Source organism: Puma concolor, chromosome E1, assembly GCF_028749965.1.
Source record: "Puma concolor isolate L17-30 chromosome E1, mPumCon1.1.hap2, whole genome shotgun sequence".
Taxonomy (NCBI): Eukaryota; Metazoa; Chordata; class Mammalia; order Carnivora; family Felidae; genus Puma; species Puma concolor.
In genome coordinates, this window is record NC_141680.1 from 51270338 (window position 1) to 51295081 (window position 24744).

Consider the following 24744-nt stretch of genomic DNA (forward strand, 5'->3'; position numbering starts at 1 on the left):
ATTTTTGCATTAAATCTCTGAGAAAGTTTTCCGTACTTGTGGAGAAAGTTTGGTATTTTGATATCTTATATCACATGTATCACATGTGTGCTCTTATTGGAAAGCCTGAAAGTTACTGTGTCTTAGAGGGGTTTTTAAGCTCAGATCTGAGTAAGTCAAAACACTCAAATTACTGTTTGTCCACGTCTTAAAAGACAGTAGCATCATTGTTTGGATTCCACGCTCCTCCCCGCCCTGTCATGATGTTTTCCTAAAATTTGATTTGTGGGGGTTAAGCATCCGACTCTTGATTTGGGCTCAGGTCACGATCTCACAATTTGTGCGATCAAGTCCCGTGTCGGGCTCTGCACTGACAGTGGGGAGCCCACGTGGGATTTTTCTCTCTCCCTCTCTCTCTGTCCTGCGCCCTGCTCGTGCTCTCTCTCGCTCTCTCAAAATAAATAAGTAAACAAAAAACAATTGGATTTGTGTGAATTAAATCACTCCACCACCCACCCCCCCCCCCCAGCATTCTTTGGCGTTGCAGTTAAGGAGATGATGTTTATGTGTGTGTAAACTTTCGCATTTAGGGAAGATGAACCAAGTTGATCTTATTTGTGATGTCTCAGTCTGCTCAGGCCGCTGTAACAGAATATCGCCGACTGGGTAGTTTATAAGCAACAGAAGTTTATTTCTCACAGTTCTGGAGGTTGGGAAATTCAAGACCAAGGCACCAGGATGGTGGTGTTCTGATGAGGGCCCTTTTCTTGGTTCGGGGCTGGCGTCCTCACCTGGTGAAGGGGTCATGGGATCTCTCTGGAACCTCGTTTAGAAGAGCATTCGTTTCCTTTAAGGGGACACATTCAGATCCTAAAGTATGGCACCTGGAAAATCAGGAAAGCAGAAGAGGAGCCTGCAGCATGAACTCAGGGTCAGAGGGCCGGGACCGGTCCTGGCTTGATCCTTACTAAATGTGGTATCTCAGAACTACTCCCTAAGCCTCAGTTTCCTGTTCTCTAAAACTAAGGGTATAATAATACTTTGATACACGTTTGCTTTGAGAATAAAGGAGAGAAGAGATGTAAAAATATTTTGCACCGGGCCCAGCACGAGTCAGAACTCCGTATTAGCCATCATGAACTTTCATGCATTTATAACCGAAAGCCTTTATTTTTTTCCCTGTGTGACTCTGCAGTGATTTCTCTTGTGTTTTGAGCCCCTGTGACCATAGAACTTGAGTTCAAGACATAAAGAGGTGAGATGGTGATCAGTAGGCACGTGTCCTGCAGGGCGGTGGCACAATCTCAGGCCACCAAGTGGCTGCGTTGCACCTGTCACCCCACAGGTGAACTGCTACGCATGCATATTCGAGATATCTCTAATGGTATGTGGCTTTTTTAAAATTGAGATATAACTCACATACTATAAAATTCATCCTTGTAAAGTGCAAATTTCAGCGGAGTTCAGTATATTCCTAAGGAGGTGCAACCATCGCCACTATCTAATTCCGGGACGTTTTCATCACCAGAAAAGACACCCTATATCCATAAGCAGTCACTCTTCGTTCCCCCTGCCCACTCCCTCCCCCCCCCACCCCCCCAGCTGCTGGCCACCTCTAATCTACTTCCTGTCTGTAAGCACTTAGCTTTTCTGGGTATTTCACATAAATGGAATCGTACAATATGTCGCCTCTTGTCCCTGGCTTCCCGTGTTCAAGGTTCCTCCATGTAGCATGTGTCAGAACCTCAGTGTGTGTTTTTTTTTAATTTTTTTAATGTTTATTTATTTCTGAGAGAAAGAGAGAGAAACAGAGTGTGAGTGGGCGAAGGAGTAGAGAGAGAGAGGGAGACACAGAATCCAAAGCAGACTCTGGGCTCTGAGCTATGAGCACCCAGCCCGACGCGGGGCTTGAACCCATGCACCGTGAGATCATGACCTGTGCCAAAGTCGGACGCTTAACCGACTGAGCCACCCAGGTGCCCCAGAACTTCAGTGTTTTTTAAGGCTGAATTATATTGCATTGTACACCTTGAACATCTTGTTCTTGTTTATCCATCCATCAGTTGATGGAGCTAAGTGGTTTTAAACGGGTTTTGTTTTTAAGGAAATCTTTGGAAGCAGTTTGAGAGAAATCTTTGAGAGTAGTCATCAGAACACTCTGTCTCTTTTTCTGGAGACAAAGTATTTTATTGTCAACTTTTGAAAGGGAAGTTTTATAGAATTTGGATCAAAAACTTGCAATCTGAATGTTATTTTAGAGAGGGTGAAATACTGCCCTTTCATTCAAGCCTTGTTCTTTTATTTTACATTTCAACTCTGAAGCTTTTCTGGACTTTTCTAGGGAGAAAGAGGAGCAGCTGACTCGTGTGACTGAAGTTCAGAGGTCGCAGGCCCAGCAGGCGGATGCTGCCCTGGAAGAGTTTAAGCGGCAGGTGGAACTGAACTCAGAGAAAGTCTACGCCGAAATGAAAGAGCAGGTGAGGAGGCCGCTGTGGCATCTTTTTTGAAAGTCACTCTCTCAGTGGGAAGGTACATTCTGATCTTTATATGACAGAAACATATTTACTTCTAACCAAAGTTTTATCAAAATTAGCCATACTATTGGGTCACAGGTTCAGAATGAAAAAGGGACAGTAGCCCTGGCAGAGGAGGACACCCACCTGCCCCCGGAGCCTGGAAAGAAGAGGTGGTCCCTCGCGGCCAAGAAGGAGGGCCCTGGCGGGGAGGGCTTGGCCGGCAGGCTCCCCCCGGCTCCCTGCAGAGCGTGTGACCGGGGGAAGCCACAGCATGTAGCTCTGGCGTGCCTCTCCGTGCTCCCCGGGCCACCGGGTGGCCGCTGACCAGCAAACCTTGGTGGCAGTGTGGAAGGAGGAGGGTGGACACCCACCTGGGGCTCTGCAGACAAGGAGATGGGCCCAGCTTCCTCCTTCAGGAGTCCTTGATTCGCCTTCAAGCAAAACCACAATAGTCATTTAAAGGCGTAGCTATAGGGGCACCCGGGTGGCTCAGTTGGTCAAGCCTCTGACTCTCAGTCTCGGCTCAGGTCACAATGTCACGGTTCGCGAGTTCAAGCCCTGCATGGAGCTCTGTGCTGATAGTACAGAGCCTGCTTCTCTGTCTCCCTCTCTCCCTGCCCCTCCCCTGCTCACTCTGTTTCTCTCAAAATGAGTACATGAAGTTAAAGTTGTAGCTACAAATGTGGCAATGGCAAGAGTGTGTCTCGTGGATCCGCCTACAAGTAAAACCCCGTGACCCACCAGTGGTGCAGGGGCTCAGGTTAACCGTGTCTGTGCTCGTCCGTGTTCCGTAAGTAGTGTTGTATTTGTCAGTTACAGCAAGTTGTTGGCAACTGACATTTCAGGACAGAGGCCGTCTCCGGTTCTTGCACAGGTGAAGTGGAACGCTTTTTAGTTTTGAGAGAAAATAAAAAATTTGAAAAGGAAACAGGGAGCAAACCCCTAGGTGCCCCTCATGAAGAATCAACCATTGTTAACACGGTGTTTATTTAAACTGCAACCCTACAGGGGCGCCTGGGTGGCGCAGTCGGTTAAGCGTCCGACTTCAGCCAGGTCATGATCTCGCGGTCCGCGAGTTTGAGCCCCGCGTCGGGCTCTGGGCTGATGGCTCAGAGCCTGGAGCCTGTTTCCGATTCTGTGTCTCCCTCTCTCTCTGCCCCTCCCCCGTTCATGCTCTGTCTCTCTCTGTCCCAAAAATAAATAAACGTTGAAAAAAAAAAATTTAAACTGCAACCCTACAGATGAAGTTTTCATTTGCTTTGTTATTTGTATCTAGTCACATTACTCCCTCCTTTCCACTTCTGAGAAAACCACTGTCATTAATTTAGTGTGTATTATTTCAGTCTCTTTTATATTTTTATGTGCATATATAATGTTCATGTATCTTATATGTATACGTTACGTCTATACATATTACACGCATCTAAAAATTTTTGTGCGTCTACTTTTTAAAAGTTAGGTAAATACTACAGATTTCACGTATGCCTTATTTGCTCTTTTATATTTTATTGTTTGTGTGTTTTTGTTTTTTTGTAACTGGCTGCTTGGAGTTTATTTTCCACTTGGTGCAAGGCTGTTCTTTTATATTTAATTTTACGTATCCCTGCCCTGTCCATGCTGATTTAGTGCAGTCCTTTTAACACTGAATGTATTTTATCCTATGAATATAGCACATTTCATTTATCAGCTCCTCTATCCAAGGGTATTTGGTTTATTTTCTTCAGGTTTTCTTCATTCTAAAAAATGGTGCAGTAGTGTTTGTGATCTCCTTTTCAGTGGGAGTTAACTTCCTCAGGAGCCCCAAGCACATAATGGGGTGGTGGAAACATCCCTATGGAAGGATCTCTATGAGCCCTGTAGTGTTGACTAGTTTGGAACTGTGCTTTCTTGTTGTTATTTTCTTGATTCGGATTTCCACTCCTATTGAGTTGTGTGAATCTGGGTTTTGAGAATGGGGCTCTGAGATCCCATTCTTCCATTTTTCCCCTCACTGCCTAGGGCAGAAGCTGGATTCCTGCAGAGTAATTGTGCCAGAAGGTGGAGACCAGACCCTGCTGCTTGGATGTCCATCTTCCAGCTCCCTGCTAGGAACAGGGCCCAGTCTCTAGAATGTGTATTTGGTCCAAGTATGCAGTGGAGCTACAGAGGAAATTCTCTGATCAGCTTGACACTTAAGGAATACAGAAAATACTGAAGGAGGGGGCCCCTGGCAAGAAGGTTTAATTATAGAGTCGAGAAGGCTAAAAATGAGGCATTTGAAATTGCTGAGACTGACAGTGCAAGTTCTGAGGAAGGCTGTCATGAGACCATGACAGGTACCTTTGGCTCACTCTTCCACTTGGAGCTGATGATGTAATATTAGCAGGTCACGGTACTCATGGGTAAGAAGGAGAAAAAACAAGCAAACAGCATGGAACTTGTGAAAGCATTCTGTAGAACAGGAAAAAGACATTTGTATTCAGCAGTTACAGAATAAAAGCATACTTCTGAAAATGATCTATGGTGGAATTCTGAAAAAAAATATCAGAAAAGTAGTATCTTTGTATAAGAAGACATGATCTCTAAGAAAGAGGCCACACATATTAAGTAAAATTAATGCAATGAAACCTGGATACATTCTGGGAAAAAAAATGCACCTCAAAAATAAAAATGAAAATCCCACAAGTTTCTAGACAGGATGAAACTGGCAAGGAAATTAGCAAAATAATGGATAATGTTTCAGAGTTTTGAAGGAGGAAGGTTGTGACCCAGTTTTATACATAACCAAAGAGTTTTTCACTTGCAAAATCAACAGAAAAACATATTCTTAGTAAGAGCTCATAAAATGTATACTGCTTGTTTCTTTTCTGGAAAAAATTATGTGAACAGATCAACCAATCCAGAGATGAAGCCAAAGACACTGCACACATGGGGAAACCATCATATTTAAGGATGAGTAGGGAACAATGGAATCCAGCAAAATAAAAACAAGTTTAACTAATTGTTCCAACTCTGATTGTAAGAAAGAATGCTCGTGTTTATTGAGTTTTGAAAAAGAAGGTATATAAAGTGGCCAATACAAATTTAATAACAACGTAAAAACAATTTAGTAGGCTAAAATTCTCGGCCATGGAAAGGGGAGACTCAAAAGATCTTAAAATCAGAGAAATGCAGATTAAAATAGTTTTGGAATGTATAAGCTTAGGCATAAATCAAATCAACAAGGTATTACACTTGCATAAAAATCTCAAGGAGATAAAGGCAAAACTTGAGAGGAGATGTTGCCAACGGAACAGAAGTAGAAACAGAACGAGATGTCCGAAATGAGACAGAGTATGTAACTGTCATAATAAATATTAATAGGTTAATTTTTTTAGTAAAATAAGATATTGACTAGTTGACTTAAATCCACGTGTATGCTGTTTATAAAAGATACAACTAGTTTACACAAAAATTAGATTAGATTATGAAAATTTATCACTTGTATTCAGAAGAAAAATAAGAATATAATACTATCATAATAAAGTTAATAAACTAGACGAATGGATATATTTTTGCATGCTAAAGGCAAGAGTATTTAAATATGAAAAAATGTTAGGAATGCATGGAGAATTAAATAGCATTGGGGTGCTTTCATATAGTTTCCTCCATCTAAGATCAGGGGGCGAAAACAAAATAAATAGGAGGTCTAAATAACAGTTTATACAATACCTATATTTCCACTTTCTACCCTTTAAATATGACCTGTTAAAGTCCTACTCCCTTGGAACAGTTATAAAACTTAGTAGACCATAAAGAGACACTCAGTGTGTTTCTAAAACTTGATATGACAGCACATATTTTTTTTACCACAATGCAATAAAATCAGAAATTAATCGCAATTAAAGTTGCTACATTCCACTTCACCAAAATTAAAAACTTTTGCTCTTTGAAAGACACCCTTAAAAAACAACAAAAGGAAGTAAGACAAGCCAGAGAATGGGAGAAAAGATTTACAAATATTTCCAAGAACTTGTATCTAGAGTATAAAAGAAATCTTACAACTCAGTAATTAGAAGACAAACAACCCAGTTAAAAATAGGCAAAATTTTGGACACCTCACAGAAGAAGATATACAAATGACTAATAAGCACATGAAAAGATGTTCAATAGGTCATCATTCATCAGGGAAATTAAAATCAAATGAAATGCCACTATACATGCTCATTAGAATGGTTAAAATTATAAAGATTGCAGGGGCGCCTGGGTGGCTCAGTCGGTTAAGCGTCTGACTTCAGCTCAGGTCATGATCTCTTGGTTCATGGGTTCGAGCCCCACATCGGGCCCTGTGCTAACCGCTCGGAGCCTGGAGCCTGCTTCGGATTCTGTGTCTCCCTCTCTCTCTGCCCCTCCCTGGCTCTCTCTCTCTCTCTCTTTCTCTCTCTCTCTCTCTCAAAAATAAATAAACATTAAAAAAAAAAACTATAAAGATTGGTTGATAATGCTGAATGTTGGTGAAGATGCTATCAGATGGAGCTGTCACATGCTGCCTATGCGAAAAGTGCCAATTTCTTAAGATGTTAAACATTCAGTGACCATCTATCACTCATTCCATTCTATGTGCTTAACCAAGAGAAATGAAGACATATCCAGACAAAGTCTTGTACACAAATGTTGATAGCGGTTTTATTCACAAAAGCCTCTAACTTGAACAGCCCAAATGTTCCTCCGAAGTTGAAAGAACAATCAACATGCAGCATATACAACCGAATACTACTCAGCAATATAAAGGAATGAATTACTGATGCTTACGACAACATGGATGAGTCTCAAGATGCTCGTCAAGTTTTTGTTAGTATACTCTCTGAGTAAGGTTGGAATTTCCCAGATGATCTTGAGGTTCTCGTTTTAGCAGATTATCAACCTAGTTTGTTTCAGAGCAAAAGTCCTGTCTCTTCTTCTGTGAGCAGGTTTCAGTTTCAATGAGGTTCCAAAGCCTTTGCTCTGCTGCTTTGGGTCTGTTTTGATTGTGCCAGTCAGGAGGGAGTCTGAGATTTGGGTGGTATTTAAATCACTCCACCCAGTAATCACTCCATGCAGGCACTCGTGGGACATTCCCCAGGGTAGACCATATGCTTGGACACAAAACAATTCTCAATAAATTTAAAAGGATTAAAGTCATGCAAAATGTGTTCAATGATAATAAATTAGAAATAACAATAAGAAATCTGGGAAGTCCCCACATATTTCGAGATTAAATAACATAAACAACTCATGGGTCAACGAAGATATTACAAGGAAAATGAGGAAATATTTTGAACTGAATTAAAACAAAAACATGGGCATATCAAAATTTATGGAATGCAGCTAAAGCAGTACTTAGAGAAAAGTTTATAGCTTTAAATGTCTATACCCCAAAAGAAAGTTCTCAAATCAGTAGCCTAAACTTCATCTTAAGAAACCAGAAAAAGAGGGGGCACCTGAATGGCTCAGTTGGTTGTGTCTGACTCTTGATTTCAGCTCAGGTTATGATATCGCAGTTCTTGAGATCAAGCCCTGCATGGGGCTCTGTGCTGACAGTGCGGAGCCTGCTTGGGATCCTCTCTCTCCTCTCTCTCTGCTCCTCCCCTGCTCACACATGCTCTCTCTCTCTCAAAATAAAACAAATAATGTTTAAAAAAAAAAAAGAAGAAGAAAGAAAGAAACCAGAAAAAGAAAAGCTTCTACCTGAGCAAGCAGAAGAAAGGAAATAGAAAATATCTTTATATTTTTGAAGAAAACAAAGAAGTAGAAAGCAAAAAAAAAAGGGGGGGGGGAGGAAATTCATGATGCCGAAAGTTGGTTTTTTGAAAAGATCAACGAAACTGACAAATCTTTAGCATGGCTAATGGGAAAAAAAGTGAGAAGAAGCAAATTAGCAAGGTTGGGAATAAAAGAGGAGAGGACACCATTACTGATCCTATAGAAAATGAAAGAACTACAAGGTGATATTTTATAAACTTAGGCCAACAAATTACAAGACTCAGGTGAAATGGACAAATTCATAGAAAGACCCAAAGACCCAAATTACTAAAACTGTCTCAAGAAGAGATAGAAAATCTGAATTGTGCAATAATAAAGATATTTAATTTACAATTAAAATCTTTTCACAAAGAAAAGCCCAGGACCACCAGGTGGCTTCACTGGTGATTTCCATCAAATATTAAGGAAAAAATAAATTTGAGTTCTTTGAACACTTTCAGAAAATTGAGGAGGAAGGAACACTTTCCAATTCATTCTATAAAGCCAGGATTACTCTAATGTCAAAGCCAAAGACACTGTAAGGAAACTACAAAATAAATCTGTCATGAATACAGACACAAAAATCTTTAATGATATTTTAGTAAATGGAATCTAGAAACATATAAAAATGATTATACATCACAACCAAGTGGGATTTATTCCAGGAATCCCAGGTGGTGTTAGCATTTGAAAATTAATTGGTGTCATGCCACATATTAATAAAGGAGAAAACAACATGATCATCTCAGTAGAGGCAGAAAAAGCATTTGAAAAAGTTTGTTCAATATCATTCATGATTTCAAAAAAATACTTGGCAAATTAAGACCAGAAGCAAACGTACTTAACCTAATAAAGGTCATTTATGAAAACTCTATGACTTGTATACTTTGTGTTGGAAGGCTTAATGCTTTTCCTCCTAAGAACAAGGAAACCATGCCTGCTTTTGCCACTTCCATTCGACACTGTATTGGAGATTCTAGCCAGCACACAAAGGGGAAAGAAAAAGGAAAGGAAAGGGAAGGGGAGGGGAGGTAAGGAAACGGAAGGAAAAAGAGAGAGAGAGAAAGACAGAAAGAAAAGGGAAAGAAAGAATAAAAATTGGAAAGGAAGTATGATGACGCAATCATTCCGTATGGTCAAAATCCATTAAAAAAAGACAAGAACTAATAAATGATTTAAATAAAATTTCAGGATACGAGGTCAATATACAAAATTTAGCCATACTTCTATACACTAGCAATGAAACATCTGCAAATGAAATTAAGACAACAATTTAATCCAGAGTCATGAGAATGTTTTCAAATTGATATATATATTTTTTAAGATGAAAAAGAAGTCTCAGAGTTTTGTGGCAGAACTGAAAGCCCTGGAGACAAAGTCATCTCGGGAACCAATAAATTAAGAACCCTACCAAGCAATGGGGGCGCCTGGTTAGCTCATTTGGTTAAGTGTCCAACTCTTGATTTCAGCTCAGGTTATGATCTCATGGCTCGTGAGATAGAGGGATCGAAGCCCTGTGTCAGGCTCTGTGCTGACAGCATGGAGCCTGCTTGGGATTCTCTCTCTCCTGCTCTCTCTTCCCCTCCTCTACTCTCTCTTCCCCTCCCCTACTCATGCTCTCTCTCTCTCTCTCAAAATAAATAAATGATAAAAAACAAAAAAACCAAAACAACCATTAAAAAAAAAAAAGAACCCTATCTAACCACAATGTAAGACTGCCATAAAATAAGGAAAGCCAGGGATGGACGATAGTATTCATGGAACTGATTCTGGAACCACCCTTAATTGTTCCTCCCTCATATGTCTGACTGTTCTGTTATGTGCCTAGTTCATGGTCTGTCTGCTGTTTTACTTCACCAGTCCTGCCAGGCGCATTTGACTCTCCCACTTCTGGATGTTGAGTTAATGTGTTTCTGTCTTCTAGGTATCACATCCATCTCTGTGGACTGGTTAAATGATCCCATCAAGGACCCTACTGGGGTCATGCCCCTGAGATTCTTTTCTTCCTCCACATATCCTAGTCCCGTGTCCTGTCTTTGTGAGTAGTCCTCACCAGGTCTGATTTGCCCAGTGGTGCTCAGTTTAGGCTCCTTGAAAAATAACAGTGATGGCAACCGATGAACAGGAAATTCTTTTGATTGTCTTCTGTGGAAGAAATATTCTTCAGTGGTTTCCATCATATATAGCTTTGCCAGGTGCAGTTGAGTTTCTGAACTAGAGGAAGCACCTTTGGTGTGAGTATAATAATAACAACAACATTTGTAACAGAATCTGAAGAGCTAGGCTCGTTCACAAAGCAAATAATTCTTACATGGCAAATTTCAACAAATGCCAAGTAAAGGGGCACCAGAGTGGCCCTGTTGGTTAAGTGTCTAACTCTTGATCTCAGCTCAGGTCATGATCTCACAGTTTGTGAGATCGAGCCCTGCTTTGGGGTCTGTGTTACCAGCTGAGAGACTGCTTGGGATTCTCTCTCTCCCTCTCTGTGCCCTTCCCCTGCCTGAGTTTTCTCTCTCTTTCTCTCTCTCTCTCTCTCTCTCTCTCTCTCTCTCTCTCTCTGTCTCTCTCTCTGTCTCTCTTTCTCTCAAACTAAGTAAATAAATAAACATTAAAAAACCCAAATGCTAAATAAAATATATATGACAAAACATGGTAAATTAGAAGTCTTCTTTTCCATATTTTCAGTTGATTAAAAAGTGTGCATCTGATCTAGCTCAAATTCTAAAAAAATCATTCAGCAGATTCATTATTTGGAGAATCGTCATGTTTTCACAATTGTTCCATAGTCTATATTTTCACTAGTCTTTCTTGTCTGTTATTGTTTTGAACTGCTCTTTCTCTTCTTACTAAAATCTTTTGTGTAAAAGCCAGCAGAGCTCAGGGCATCTTTTTCCATTTGGAAACTGCCGCAGATAGCAGACAATGGGAATTTGAGTTAAAAAAAAGAAAAGCTTTGAGTTTGTTTTTGAAAGTGAATTGCTATTTCATAAATGAGGCCCATGAGAGAAAATGGAACAGGAGAAAGTTTTTTAAAAAATTGCTTCACACCGTTTCTTTCACTTTGAAGAACTTTTGATCTCATTTAAGATTGCTTCAATAACCTAATTTTTACTCCATAGTGAAACCCATTAAAGTGTTAGCTGTCAGCAATTAGTTGTATAAAATATACACATTTTAATGGTGACAACATACTCCTGTTCTAGAATTTTCTGTATATATGTGTACATAATCATGTCTTTAAAAGAAATGGTGTTCTATATTTACCCATTCTCTGTGAAACAAATAAATGACTGAAAAGACAGCTAAGTTTTTAGAAGTACTGGCAGTCATTCTAAAGTGACATTTTTTCGTCTGGTAAAATGATTGCGTGGATGTTGGCTAACCCGTTCCTCTTGGGGCTTCTGCTAGCCACTTGACTTCTAGATAATTTCTCTCTCCTTGAAAATATGTCCCCATTAAAGGGTATTTGCTGCTAAATATCTGGCTTTAAATTCTATTCCTTTTTTCTTTATAGTCATCAGCTACATGATGTTAGCTTTGGACTTCGGAGAACCCACTGGCTTGCCATGAAAGCACAATTCTGAAACATTGCTGTTGACTAGTGAGGTTGCCTCTGGCTCCTCGTACAATTGAAGCTGGTTAGCAGTTTCTTATATTCTTAGAGGTTGCAAATTCATTTCATCGTCCTATTATTGCTGTTGAATGGCTGAAAAAAATTCTCAAGTTACAAAGAAGAAAGAATGCCATCTGGATATATTTGTGTCCTTAAGTGTCAATGGATAACAAACAGACAAAGAAAGAAAGAATCATACAAACCATTTACTGTGACTTACACCTTTGTCCTCTTGTCCGTTAAGGGTCATGCCGATTCATGTAATTTTAAATAAGTTTTTTTAGACCAGTTTTAAGATAGTAAAAGATCCAACATAAATAGAAGCATTTTCCCTCAGTTACTTTTTGATGATAATGGAGAAGTCTCTCCACCCTTTTACCATTTGGAATTTTGTGTCTGAATGAGATTAAGCAGCAGAAGTAAAATTCTAGAATTATATTTAAATGTTTCCATAGAGCCTACTGTGGTAATTAATTCCAAATGGCAACATGCAGAGAATATGTATAAGTCTTTGGCTTTGAAAAGCGAAACTAAACAACAGCAAAACAAATAAAAGAAATTTTACCTTTTATCTTTAAATGCTTACTGTAAGAGGAGTAAGTGAAGCTTTTTCCTTGTAATATTTATCAATGACTAATCTCTTTCGCAGAAGGAAGATAAGCCAAAAAAATCTACTGCGGACATTGGACCAGAAAATATGTCATTGTTTTTTCTGTATTTGACTGATTCGAAGGGTTATTAATTGTGAAATAGTAACATTATTATTTTTAATGCTTCAATTATTTTATTGACTTACTGGCCAAGGATTCAATAGACTTGACTTCTTTCATTCATTTATAAAAAAAATGCATGAATACTTGCTCTACACCAGCCATTGTTACTGATTCTGGGAGTTCAGAGATTATTAAGACATGTGTGTGGCTTGTGTGATAGACCGATGCATAGAAGCGTGTGATTTAGTAAGTGGTGTAGTTGGTGGGATAAATAGGTCAGTAAGAGAACACGGAGGAGAAACAGCTGAGCTCCCCAGTGAGTTATGCAATTACCTGCAATTATGGAATCTCTGTGTAACTACAAATTTCTCAAATATTTACTTGTTTAGACGTTACTGGTAATGGGTTTAGTAAAGTCTTTAAGGTCAGATAGACAATTACGTTTTAGTTCCATATATCAGCATACAACAAATAGAAAATAAACTTTGAAAAAGATGTCATTGTACGAAAAAGCTTCACGGACCTAAAAATAAATCTAACAAAAAATGGCAAGGCCTCTGTTTAAAAACTGGAAAATATTGGGGCACCTGTTGGCTCAGTCGATTGAGGGCCTTAGTCTCGATTACGGCTCGGGTCACGATCCCAGGGTTGTGGGATTGAGCCCTGCGTCGGGCTCCGCACTGAGCGTGGAACCTGCTTAAGATTCTCTCTCTTTCTCCCTCTACTCCTTTCCCCACTCGCACACACTCTCTCTCTCTAAAATTAAAAATATATATAAAAACTGGCAAACATGATCAAAAGAAATCAAGAATACCTAAAGAAATTGGGGGATTCAAAGACTCGATGTTATAAACATGTCAGTTCTCCCCACATTAATCTATAAAAGCAACACAGTTCTCTAAAAATCAAAATGTTAGTAGTAGTTGTTTTTTGTTTCTTTTTGGTGAGGTGAAAGGAAGTGAGAGAAACTGACAGCTGATTTGAAAATGCAAAGGGCTAATACTTGCTCTGGCAATCTGGAAGAAAAGCACAACTGGAGAACTTATATGACCAGATATTGAAGCTAATATTCAGCTACAGAATTAATACAGCATGATTTGGGCACAAGGATGATCAGTGTTACAGAAGAAAGAGATCCCGAAGTAGACTCACACATCCATGATCAATCTGATTCATGTCAAAGGAAGGATTGCAGTTGCAGCAGGGAAAGAATGATCATTTCAATAAATGCCACAGTGTCAATTGGATAGCCATGTGGAGGAAAAAAAAAAAAGAATCTCGTCTCTTACTTTACCCCATTCACAAAATCAATTCCAGGATTATAGATGTACAAGTGATAGGTAAAACAATAAAACTTTCAGAAGAAAATGTAGAAAATTTTGATAGTTGGAACCAGGTAAAGATTTTTTAAATAGGAAACGAAAAGGCATTAAAAACAAAACCCCAAATGGGGCGCCTGGGTGGCGCAGTCGGTTAAGCGTCCGACTTCAGCCGGGTCACGATCTCGCGGTCTGTGAGTTCGAGCCCCGCGTCGGGCTCTGGGCTGATGGCTCGGAGCCTGGAGCCTGTTTCCGATTCTGTGTCTCCCTCTCTCTCTGCCCCTCCCCCGTTCATGCTCTGTCTCTCTCTGTCCCAAAAATAAATAAACGTTTGGAAAAAAAAAAAAAAATTAAAAAAAAAAACAAAAAACAAAACCCCAAATATTGTCAAATGTAACCTCACTAAAATAAAACAAAAACAAAAACAAAAAAAAACTTTTGTTTATTAAAAGAGACCAGTAGAAAATGCAAAGGCAACCTCAGCGTGGGAAAAGACATTTGTAATTCAGATATTGAACCAAAAATTCATATCCAGAACAGATTCAGAATTCTCATCAACCATTAAGGACAGATACCACAAATCTTATGTTTTATATCAATTTATGGTTATTGCACACAAAAGAACTATAGATATAATCAATTAATGTGTTGATTGGTTTTCCCTGTTAAGTATATTAGTTCCCACTGAGTGTTTAGCCAAGCACAGATATAACGATCTGTCTTTCCTCCCATTTATATCTATCTGCCTGCCTGTCTTGATGAATCGATCGATCGATCAATCGATCTGAACATACTTGAAGAACAGTTTTTCATAGTTTATCTGCATATGTATTAAATACCAAAATATATTTTGAACTGTATATTTCTATACAAATGTATGCTTATTGAGTTGAATTACTCAATATAATAACACAAGAAAACTAGACAAAGAGCGATAACTTACGACCCTGTTTGACAGTGACTGCCAAACGTCCATTCCTGCTTTCTTACTCATGGAGCCCTGATTTGATTTAAGGTGGCATTAGGCACAGTTTTCAAACTGCGGTCTCTCACCTTGCAGATGGAGCTTACCTTTTAATGCAGCTCCAGTGAATGAGACGCAAACAGCATAGTTAATTTGCTATTGACAAGAACTTGCTGGAACGCTCCTGAACAGGGCATTCAGCTCCGCTAACACGGACCCTTTGCCCTTCCCTTCCCAGATGTTCAGAGCTGCAGAAGCCATTTTGCAACTATTAGGGGCAGGTTGAATTGCAGAGTCCTTAACCCTGACATCTTTGAACTGCCAATGTAGCAGCCTCTTTCTGAACTTGTGGCACAGGAAAACATAAAGGGCCTATGTTGTTTAAGCTATGCATGGTTACTTGGGTTTTCTCTTACATGTAGCTGAAGTAATGAATGCCTGAGGCACCACACAAGGAAAACACAACCCCCGCTCCTTTTTAAACCCCGCCTTCCTTCTTTAAACACTAAACGTTCACAGAAATGCACCCAGACCCTTTTTGCTCCTAATTTGACCACCAAGTTTTACTGTTAGGTTTTTTGAAGCCAGAGTTACACAATAAAGGAGTGTTGTTGTTGTTGTTATTTTTCTGACGCTTGAACGGAATGGGGAATGATGTATGAGGAAGCAGAATCTTTTGTATCTATGGCAACTGAGAACACTGTGTTTTTATACAAGCTAAGTATTTTACAAGACTTTTTTTATTTTTTTGTTAAATTGTTGAAGGAAAATGGAATGGGGCCTTGCATTTTCGGTCAGTATAATCTAAAATGACATGCGTTTCGTTTTCTTGTATTAGTTATTATTTACTTTGAATGTGTCTTACCATTCAGGTATAAAAGGTCTTTTTATGTGCTTTAAATTGTTTTCTGTTTTGATTTTAGAAGATACTTCTGTTTTTTTTCTTGAAGATATTCTGGGTTTTTTTTTAGAAACTTTGAGTACATAAAGCTTAGTTTTTATTTCAAATTCTGAATATTCAAAATTTTAAAATACTTATTATTTACCTTAATATTCAATCTGTACCCAAGTAAAATAGGAACCTAAGATCAACTTCATATGAAGATCTGTCTTAAAATTACTAAATAAAACAGGTCTTCCCTCCTTGGTTTACCTTCTCTTTTTTCTTTCCCCTTTGCTTTTGCCAATCATTTTATTCATCTTTAAGGATTAAACAAATTGTTTTTAATGTTTTATTTATTTTTGAGAGAGAGACAGAGCGTGAGCAAGAGAGGGTCAGAGAGAGGGAGACCCAGAATCCGAAGCAGGCTCCAGGCTCCGAGCTGTCAGTACAGAGCCCGACGCAGGGCTCAAACTCACGAACCGTGAGATCACGACCTGAGCCGAAGTCAGACGCTCAACCGACTGAGCCACCCAGGCGCATCCCTAAGGATTTAATGCATATTTATTCTGCGCACCATGCTGATAAATTAATAATTAAGATAGAAGAGAATTATAAATCATATTTCCTTCTATTTGCTGGCTCATGATCTAGATGAATAAACAAAGTTCACACATTTGAAACACTTCCACATTACAGAGACAAACAGAGTGTCCTATGAAAATAGATCCTTGAACATTGAGAGAAGGAAGGCATTAATGTCGGTTGGTGGGATTAAAGAACACCTCAGGGGTGCCTGGATGGCTCACTTGGTTAAGTGTCCCACTTCGGCTCAGGTCATGATTTCACGGTTCATGAGTTCGAGCCCCGCGTCGGGCTCTGTGCTGACCGCTCGGAGCCTGGAGCCTGCTTGGATTCTGTCTCCCTCTCTCTCTGCTCCTTCCCTGCTTGTGCTCTGTCTCTCTCTTCGTCAAAAATAAATAAACATTAGAAAAAAAAAAAAAGAACACCTCAAAGAGGAGAGAAGACTTGAGTCAGCCTTGAAGATGATCCCTTTGGACGAGGAAACAAATGAAGGGACTTTCCAGATAGTGCAACGAGCAAAAGTCTAAAGAATCAAGAACAGACTTGGCTTGTTTGGGAAATGCCAATGATACCAGAGTTTGGAAAGGCCAATGATACTAGAGTATAGGGAGTACCTGACTGCTCGGGACAAATTAAGGAACTTTCTGTGTGAGGTCTCCTGTGAAAAGCATTGAAGGAGGAGAGCCTTGACATCCACATCTTGAGTTAGAGACGAAAGAAAGCTCTTAGTACGGAAGGCTTGAATGTGTCTCCTTCAGTAATTCCTTAATGAATTTATTGTTGGCCACAATACTGACTACCTGTAGATCAATAGCCTTAGAACACCGATCGTTGAACTTGGAAGCAGATGACTTAGTGTTATTAGGGTTGCACAGAGAAATCCTTAGGTTAAATCTCGTGCCGTTATGTAGATACTCCAGACTTCACTGTGAGAAACAGAAACTGCACTGTACTGTTGGGTAGCAGTCGTGAGCGGCCATATGCATTTTGTTCTCGTCCAGTGAAACTGGCTGCTCTTCAGTGAACATTTTTGCTCCTAGAGAATTAAGGTTTAATGATCATGTCTGAATAAATGCACTTGAACTGGGAAGGAAGCATTCTTAGGGTCCATTTTCCCCAGTATTCATGTTTTGTCTAATCCTAGCAATTACCAAAAGGTAACCTGAAAGAGAGCATGGTGTACAAGCTGAAAAAAAAGAAATATCTCAACCTACCAGTGAAGCAGAATAATAAGTAATAATAAGCAGAATAATAAGTGAGAATAATAAGTAAGAGTAGCCAGTGATAGGATGATTGTCACACTAACTGACGATTGTCTCAGAAAAAAAATATCTTCTGAGGAAAAACTAAGCCAGGGAAAGAAAGACAAATGAGGGGCACCTGGGTGGCTCAGTCAGTTAAGCTTCCGACTTTGGCTCAGGTTGTGATCTCACAGTTGGTGACTTCGAGCCCCGCATGGGGCTCTGTGCTGACAGCTCAGAGCCTGGAGCCTGCTTCGGATTCTATGTCTCCCTCTCTTTCTGCCCCTCCCCAACTTGTGTGTGCACTGTTTCTCTCTCTCTCTTTCTCTCTCTCTTTCTCAGAAATAAACATTAAAAAAAGACATGAAAAACTGCACTATGAATATAAGTTGCCATTTTCATGTTATCGACGTGGAGAGATTTTTCATTACCAAACGTAAGAATTTTTCTTTCTTGTCACCTATGAGCGACCATCTGGCAAGAGCAAGGATAATAATGCATCGTCTCTAATTTTGTATGTGCTAGAAAGCATCAGATCCAACATGATTTTGTATTTGTTACAGAGAATCTGGCACTATTAAATGTTGAAAATTGTTGATTCAGCAAATCTCAAACCTAGTTGCATATACTTGGTCTGTCTTGGGTTTTCTTTGTTTGTTTGGTGGTGTTTTTTTGTTTGTTTTTTTTTTTCATTTGATTGGTATTTACGGAGTCCCTAGATGTGCCAGGCAGTGTGCCAAATTGTTGGGATACATGAGTGAATGCGGGGTTGCATTACGGTGGGCAAGGCAGATCTTAAAATGAGCCCTAGATGAAGAAGTCAATTGCGTAGGGTACTTGAAGGTTATATGTTCTATGGTAAAAAGGAACAGTAAAACAAGGAAAGGGAGACTGGGAGGGCGGGGGGCAAGGCTGCAATTTAAAATAGGGTGGTCAGGGAGACTTCAGTACCAAGATAACATTTAAGCAGAAACTTAAGACTTTGAGAAAGAAGTCATGTGACTATCTGAGGAGAAGCTTCCAGACACCAAGGCGAGAGCATCTCTGGCATGTCGTCCCCCCAGCAAGGAGGCAGGTGGGCTGCAGTGGTGGGGGGTGGGGGTGGTATAGAGTGGTAGAGGTGAATTGAGAGGGGTACCTGGGATTGGATCACATGAGGCCTCATGGAATGTGGTGTTGTGTTTGGCTTTTAATTTTTTTTTTTATAATAACAGCTTTATTAAGATGCAATTCACATACCAGCAATTAATTCATTGTAAGTGTCCAATTTAATGGTTTTTATTATATTCAACCTTCCGTAACCATCCCCACAATCAATTTTAAATTTCCATTGCCCCCCAAAGAAATCTGATACCCTTTAGCAGTCAGCAACCCACACTCCAACCCCTCTCACTCCCGGCAACCAGTAATCTACTTACTATGGATTTGCCTTCTAGATATTCAGTAGAAACAGGATCATACAAAACATAGTCTTTCGTGACTGCCTCCTTTCACTTAGCGTAGCATTTTCAAGGTTGATCCGTGTTAACGTGTGTTAGTATTTCATTCCTTTTCATGATTGAACGATACCCCTCTGGATGGATATACAACACTTTGTTTATCCGTTCATCAATTGAGGAACATCTGGGTTAGCTCCTCTTTTGGGCTATTAGGAGTAATGCTGCTACGAATATTTATCTGCAAGTTTTTGTGTGGGTGCGTGTTTTCATTTCTCACCCAGAAGTGGACTTCCTGGAACATGTGATAACTATGTTTAACCTTTTTTTTTTTTTTTTTTTTTCAACGTTTATTTATTTTTGGGACAGAGAGAGACAGAGCATGAACAGGGGAGGGGCAGAGAGAGAGGGAGACACAGAATCGGAAACAGGCTCCAGGCTCTGAGCCATCAGCCCAGAGCCTGACGCGGGGCTCGAACTCACAGACCGCGAGATCGTGACCTGGCTGAAGTCGGACGCTTAACCGACTGCGCCACCCAGGCGCCCCTGTTTAACCTTTTGAGGAACTACCAAACTATCTTCCACTGGCCTTCCTACCCGCAGGGTTTCTCCACATCTTCACCAGCACTTGCTATTAGCTGTCTTTTGATGCGGACCATCCTAGTGGGCGTCAAGTGGTACGTCATTAGTGTTTTAATTTGAAATCGCCTAATTACAGTGATGTTGAATGTCTTCTCATGTGCTTGTTGGCCCATTGTGTATCTTCTTTGGAGAAATGTCTTTTCACTTCCTTTGCCCATTAAAAAAAATTTTTTTTAACGTTTTTTTTTTTATTTTTGAGAGCGAAAGAGACAGAGTGTGAGCAGGGGAGGGAGACACAGAATCCAAAGCAGGCTCCAGGCTCTGAGCTGTCAGCACAGAGCCCGATGCGGGGCTCGAACTCACAAACCGCGAGATCATGACCTGAGCTGAAGTGAGAAGCATAACCGACTGAGCCACCCAGACACCCCTGCCCATTTTAAAATTGAGTAAAATTGTCCACTTCTTACTGAGCCATGAGCAATCTTTATGTATTCTTGATACAAATCCCTTATCAGATGTAAGGTTTGCAGATATTTTCTCCCATTCAGCACACATCTAGGCCTTGAAAAATCTTGTTGAGTAAGTGTTTGAATGTTCAAAATTATATTCGCATTACAGTGTTACTATAGAATTAGAATTTAGTTAATTATATGTCAATGCTAATTTCCCTGACTTAAACTATTAAATATGAGTAATAAATGGATAGAGCTTTCATAATCTTACCATCTTTAAATTCAGTATTATGATTGGTAGGGGGTGTTTAAAATCTGCCATTTTAATGAATGGGCAAATTATAAAAACATGGAATGTGATTAGTTTTTTGTTTAAAAAATATATTTGATTTTTAAATCTTACAGATGGAAAAAGTAGAAGCAGATCTAACCAGATCCAAGTCTCTTCGTGAGAAACAGTCAAAGGAGTTTTTTTGGCAGCTGGAGGACGTCAAACAACGATATGAACAGCAGGTTGGTCTTTCATTTTGACGATGCCTTTGAATTTTTAAATGCATGTGCAATCTCTCTTTTAAAAATCTCATTATATCACGGACACCTGGCTGGCTCAGTGGGTGGAGCGTGTAACTCTTGGATCTCAGGGTCGTGAGTATGAGCCCCACATTGGGAATAGAAATTACTTAAAAATAAAAATTTTTTTAAGTTTATTTATTTATTTTGAGAGAGAGAGAGAGAGAGAGAGAGAGGGAGGGAGGGAGGCAAGGGCAGAGAGGGAAGGAGAGAGAGGATTCCAAGCAGGCTCCATACTGTCAGTGCAGAGGCCAATCAAAGCAGGGCTGAAACTCACAAACCGTGAAATCATGACCTGAGCCGAAATCCAGAGTTGGACACCTAACCGACTTAGCCACCCAGGCGCCCCAAAAATAAAATCCTAAAAAAATATCATTATATCATAAAATCCCTGCCCAGTGAAAATTTTACTAAGAATGTTGTTACCAGTGTATGGGAGTCATTTAAAATAAGATCTGTTTCGGTAAAATCCAGAAACAGAATTTCAGCTCTTCGCTGAAGTCTGTTCTGACAGTTTATCCATCTGCATGTTGAATTGAAACATTTATTGTGATTCCTGAGTCCTTCTGTTCCTGGCAGAGCCTAAGTGTGACCCACTCACTTATTTGAGAAGTGGTTTTGGTTGCCCACCATGTCCCGACCCTGGACAGAGCTGTCAGCAGGACCGACAGTGTTCCTTTGCTCACGGAGCATACACACTCCACTTGGTGCGCAGCCAACCCATTAATAAAAAACCAAACAAAACCAAACAGATGAGATAATCTTGAAGAGTGATTTATGAAGTCGCGAGGAGGTGTGTACAGAGGCCTCGTCGGGGAGAGTCGGGAAGGGGATTACCGGCACTGACAGGTGGTCAGGGAAGCCCTCTGAGCAGGGAACTTTGTGCTCAGAATCTTGAAAACTAGGACTGAGCCAGCCGTGAAGTCTCTGGAAGAAGAGTATTCTGGACTGAGGGAGCGATGCGTGCAAGGATCTGATGAGCGCAAGCTGGGAGCGTTCAAGGAACAAAAGATGACAGTAAAGTGGGGGAGCGCCTGGGTGGCTCAGTTGGTTAAGTGTCCGACTTTGGCTCAGGTCGTGATCTCATGGTTCATGAGGTCGAGCCCGTTTCAGGCTCTGAGCTCACGGTGTAGAGCCTGCTTCGGATCCTCTGTCCCCCTCTCTCTCTGCCCCTCCCCTGCTCTCTCTCTCTCTCTCTCTCTCTCTCAAAAATAAATAAACATAAAAAAAATGACAGTAGAGGCTGGTTCAGCATGTATGTAGAGAGGAAGCTTCTAGCTGTAGGAGATGGGTGAGAATTTGGCTAGGACCAGGACATCCCGGGTAGTGTCTTTTCTAAGAATGTAGTCCAGCTAATTCTTGGAATATTTAAGATGGCTATTAATTTTTACTTATTTGTCTAATTTATTTCCCTAATTTCCTTAACATCTGGAAAAAATGTTAATTAGCTTAATCACTAAGAAAAATTAAAGATAGTATTTGAACCTTTTTATTCTGAAAACCTCAATAATTTTTTTCATTATTGTATTTTCAATTCCTTATTAAGGGGGTACTGCGTCAAAAACTAATTAATCCCTTGTGATTACTGGATTTAAATCCCTCTCCGAAGTGATAGCAATTAGGGACTCAGTTGAGTTCCATGAAAAGAAAGTCTGGTCTGACATGTGACCTGACTGTTGGTACGTTGTTGTTGCTGTTTTCATCTTAAAATGTTGGTAAAAATACCTGAGTTACTTTCACAGGGATGGTGTAAAGGCAAAAGAGTTCCAAAGACAGAAGTTTGCAAATCGGTCCTTCTTTGTTATTGCCATCATCTGTATTGTCCTGCTCCATTCTGCTTCAACACTTCCCTAAAACGTTACATGAACATGACCTTTTGGGCCCATGCCCATTTCTTCCTTCTCTGACATTATGGCATTAATCACCTCATCATTCCTTATACTGAAATCAGCTCTTGTAAAATATCGTCTAGAGCTGTTCTTAATCCAGAATGGAGTACCAGGGAGCAGAAACTGTCTCTTACTTTTCTTCCAGCCTCAGTTACATTATGTTTCTGTGATTGAGCCGATAATAGAAATACATTATCGAATTCATTATTGTTTAATTGACTTGGGTGGGAAGTGGGGATAAGAAAGAAGCTGAGGTCATAGCCAAATATAGATAAGAATATTAAGAATGGGCAAGAAGTGTTGCATATTGTCATGTTCTAGTTACAAGTATAATGGAGGTGATTCTTGGATTGAAAGCGATATTAAGAAGCAAAAACAATAACAAGAAAAATGTTACTTCCTCTAAGTACTGGTGGAGGAACAGGGGAGAGAGACACAGATATGACTCAGAAACTGTTGTGTTTCAGGATGAGTGTAAGGGGTAGGAGCATTTTCTTTGAGAGTTTAAAAGATTGTATTTTCATTTTGATGATAATTGTGTAGGTGACGAACTTATAGCCAGAGATAGCCACGTGACTTCAGTGCCTGATTTGCATTATGTTGTGATTGTTTTCGCAGAGCTCTGGCTTTTTAAAGTTGGACACATAAGGAGAGCCACCACGGAAAATTAACATTTGACTAAATAAAACTTATTTTAAGTTAAAAAAAGGAACAATACTTGCAACAAATGTGATAGGCAAAGAATGACTCTCTTATGAAATTAATAAATTTATAACAAATAAAAATAATTAGCATTTAAATTAAGTAATTAGCACAAATCATAAGAAAATCATTAATGTCCCGATAAATGACCTGGCAAAGGACCGAAGGAGATAAGAAATGAATAAACGACAGTGTAGAAACATCTACAGCCTTGGAGTTAATAAAAATGCAAATTAGAATTAACAATGATGTGCCATCTAAAGTTGGCAAAAGTTTAGTGAAATTTGTACTTTCATATATTGCTGATGGCATTTAAATTAATACAGCCTTTTTGGAGAGGATTTTGGCACTATCTACCAAGAGTCATAAAAAGTGTTTACACCCGCTGGCCCAATTATTGTTAATCTCAGACAGAAATAGTCAAACAATAATGTCAATTATCATTTAGGTGATGGAATCACGGTTGGTTCTTTTTGTACATTCCTTACTTTCCACATCATGATAGCGTCTTTTTAAATGCGACAGTCATGTTTTTAGTTTACGAATAAACTTACATAAACTTCATTTGAAAGAATGTTAAGTTTCAAAGTCTTTTCTCAGAATGATAGTTTTAAAAATCTACCAAAGTTTATCCTTTGTATAGTCTTGCTTAAAAATGCTTAATTAGAGGAATTAATTAATTTTTTAAAGAATTGATGCTATTAATAGAAACTACATGCTGTTGCATTAATTTTTCTGTATTTCACTTTCATGAAAAAGGGATAAATGATACAAGTGGTATGCAAATGCATAACAGGAAATTAAAAAAAAAACACCTCGCACAAGGATCCCTCAGGTCTTGGTGATTTCACCCACTTTATTCTTCCTATATCTGTAGGCCTGTTTATTAGACTTGAGAATGGAGATCCCAGGCAGTAACTCGCTCGGGAAAGACAAAGGCAGGAATCTGAGCTAGGAGATTTTAGGAGAATATTTACCAGTGTGATAATACACCAACTTTTTAAAACCTTTCCCAGCAGAAAATTCTGTTAACAGGAACAGTATTCCCCCAGACCTCTTCGAATGTTAAGATTTTTGCTGGGAAAGTTTATCATAAGCAATGATAAGCATGTAGTTGTGGTCCCTGCAAGCTAGCGCAAGTTCACTAAAAATGCAGCCGATTAAACTAAGCTCATTTCCTTCTTTGAACAGGGGGGCCAGGCTGGTAGGTTCCCTGCTTCCATAGAGCCCAGAGGAGTAGTTAACACGGAGGATAGGACAATCAGTTCTCTGAAGCTTTCAATAGCTGAAATTAAGATGATTAAATTTATTGGGATTGAATATAAAATCCTATGCTTAGATGATACAATCATCTGCAAAAAATACGAGGCAAGGGTCGGGGGTAATGTAAGGGAGGGGCGTAAGCGGTGGGGACAGCAAGGAAGACAGAAAAAAATGCCTGGGATGGTGGGGATAATGGTCCTAGCACATTGTTTATGTATCGGGTCACATAAGAAATAAGTCCGTTGTGGTCACCACGTCTTAAGTAGGACACCGACAGACAGACATGTTCAAATGAATGTCT

The 24744-nt window shown here is 39.7% G+C and overlaps 1 protein-coding gene across 19 annotated transcripts in view; it reads left to right on the plus strand.

Moving 5' to 3' along the window:
• CEP112 (centrosomal protein 112) overlaps window positions 1-24744 on the plus strand; it is a 481908-nt gene that overhangs the window by 172136 nt on the left and 285028 nt on the right. For 18 of the 19 annotated variants that reach the window (XR_015244252.1, XR_015244253.1, XM_086687813.1 and 15 more), the window contains 2 exons: window positions 2321-2456; window positions 20425-20532. Coding sequence is in view for 17 of the 19 variants with exons in the window: in XM_086687813.1 (XP_086543939.1) it covers window positions 2321-2456; window positions 20425-20532 (244 nt within the window). In the remaining 2 variants the exon portion in view is untranslated. The remainder of the gene's footprint in view (window positions 1-2320; window positions 2457-20424; window positions 20533-24744) is intronic. The other variant, XM_086687818.1, reaches the window with a different exon arrangement.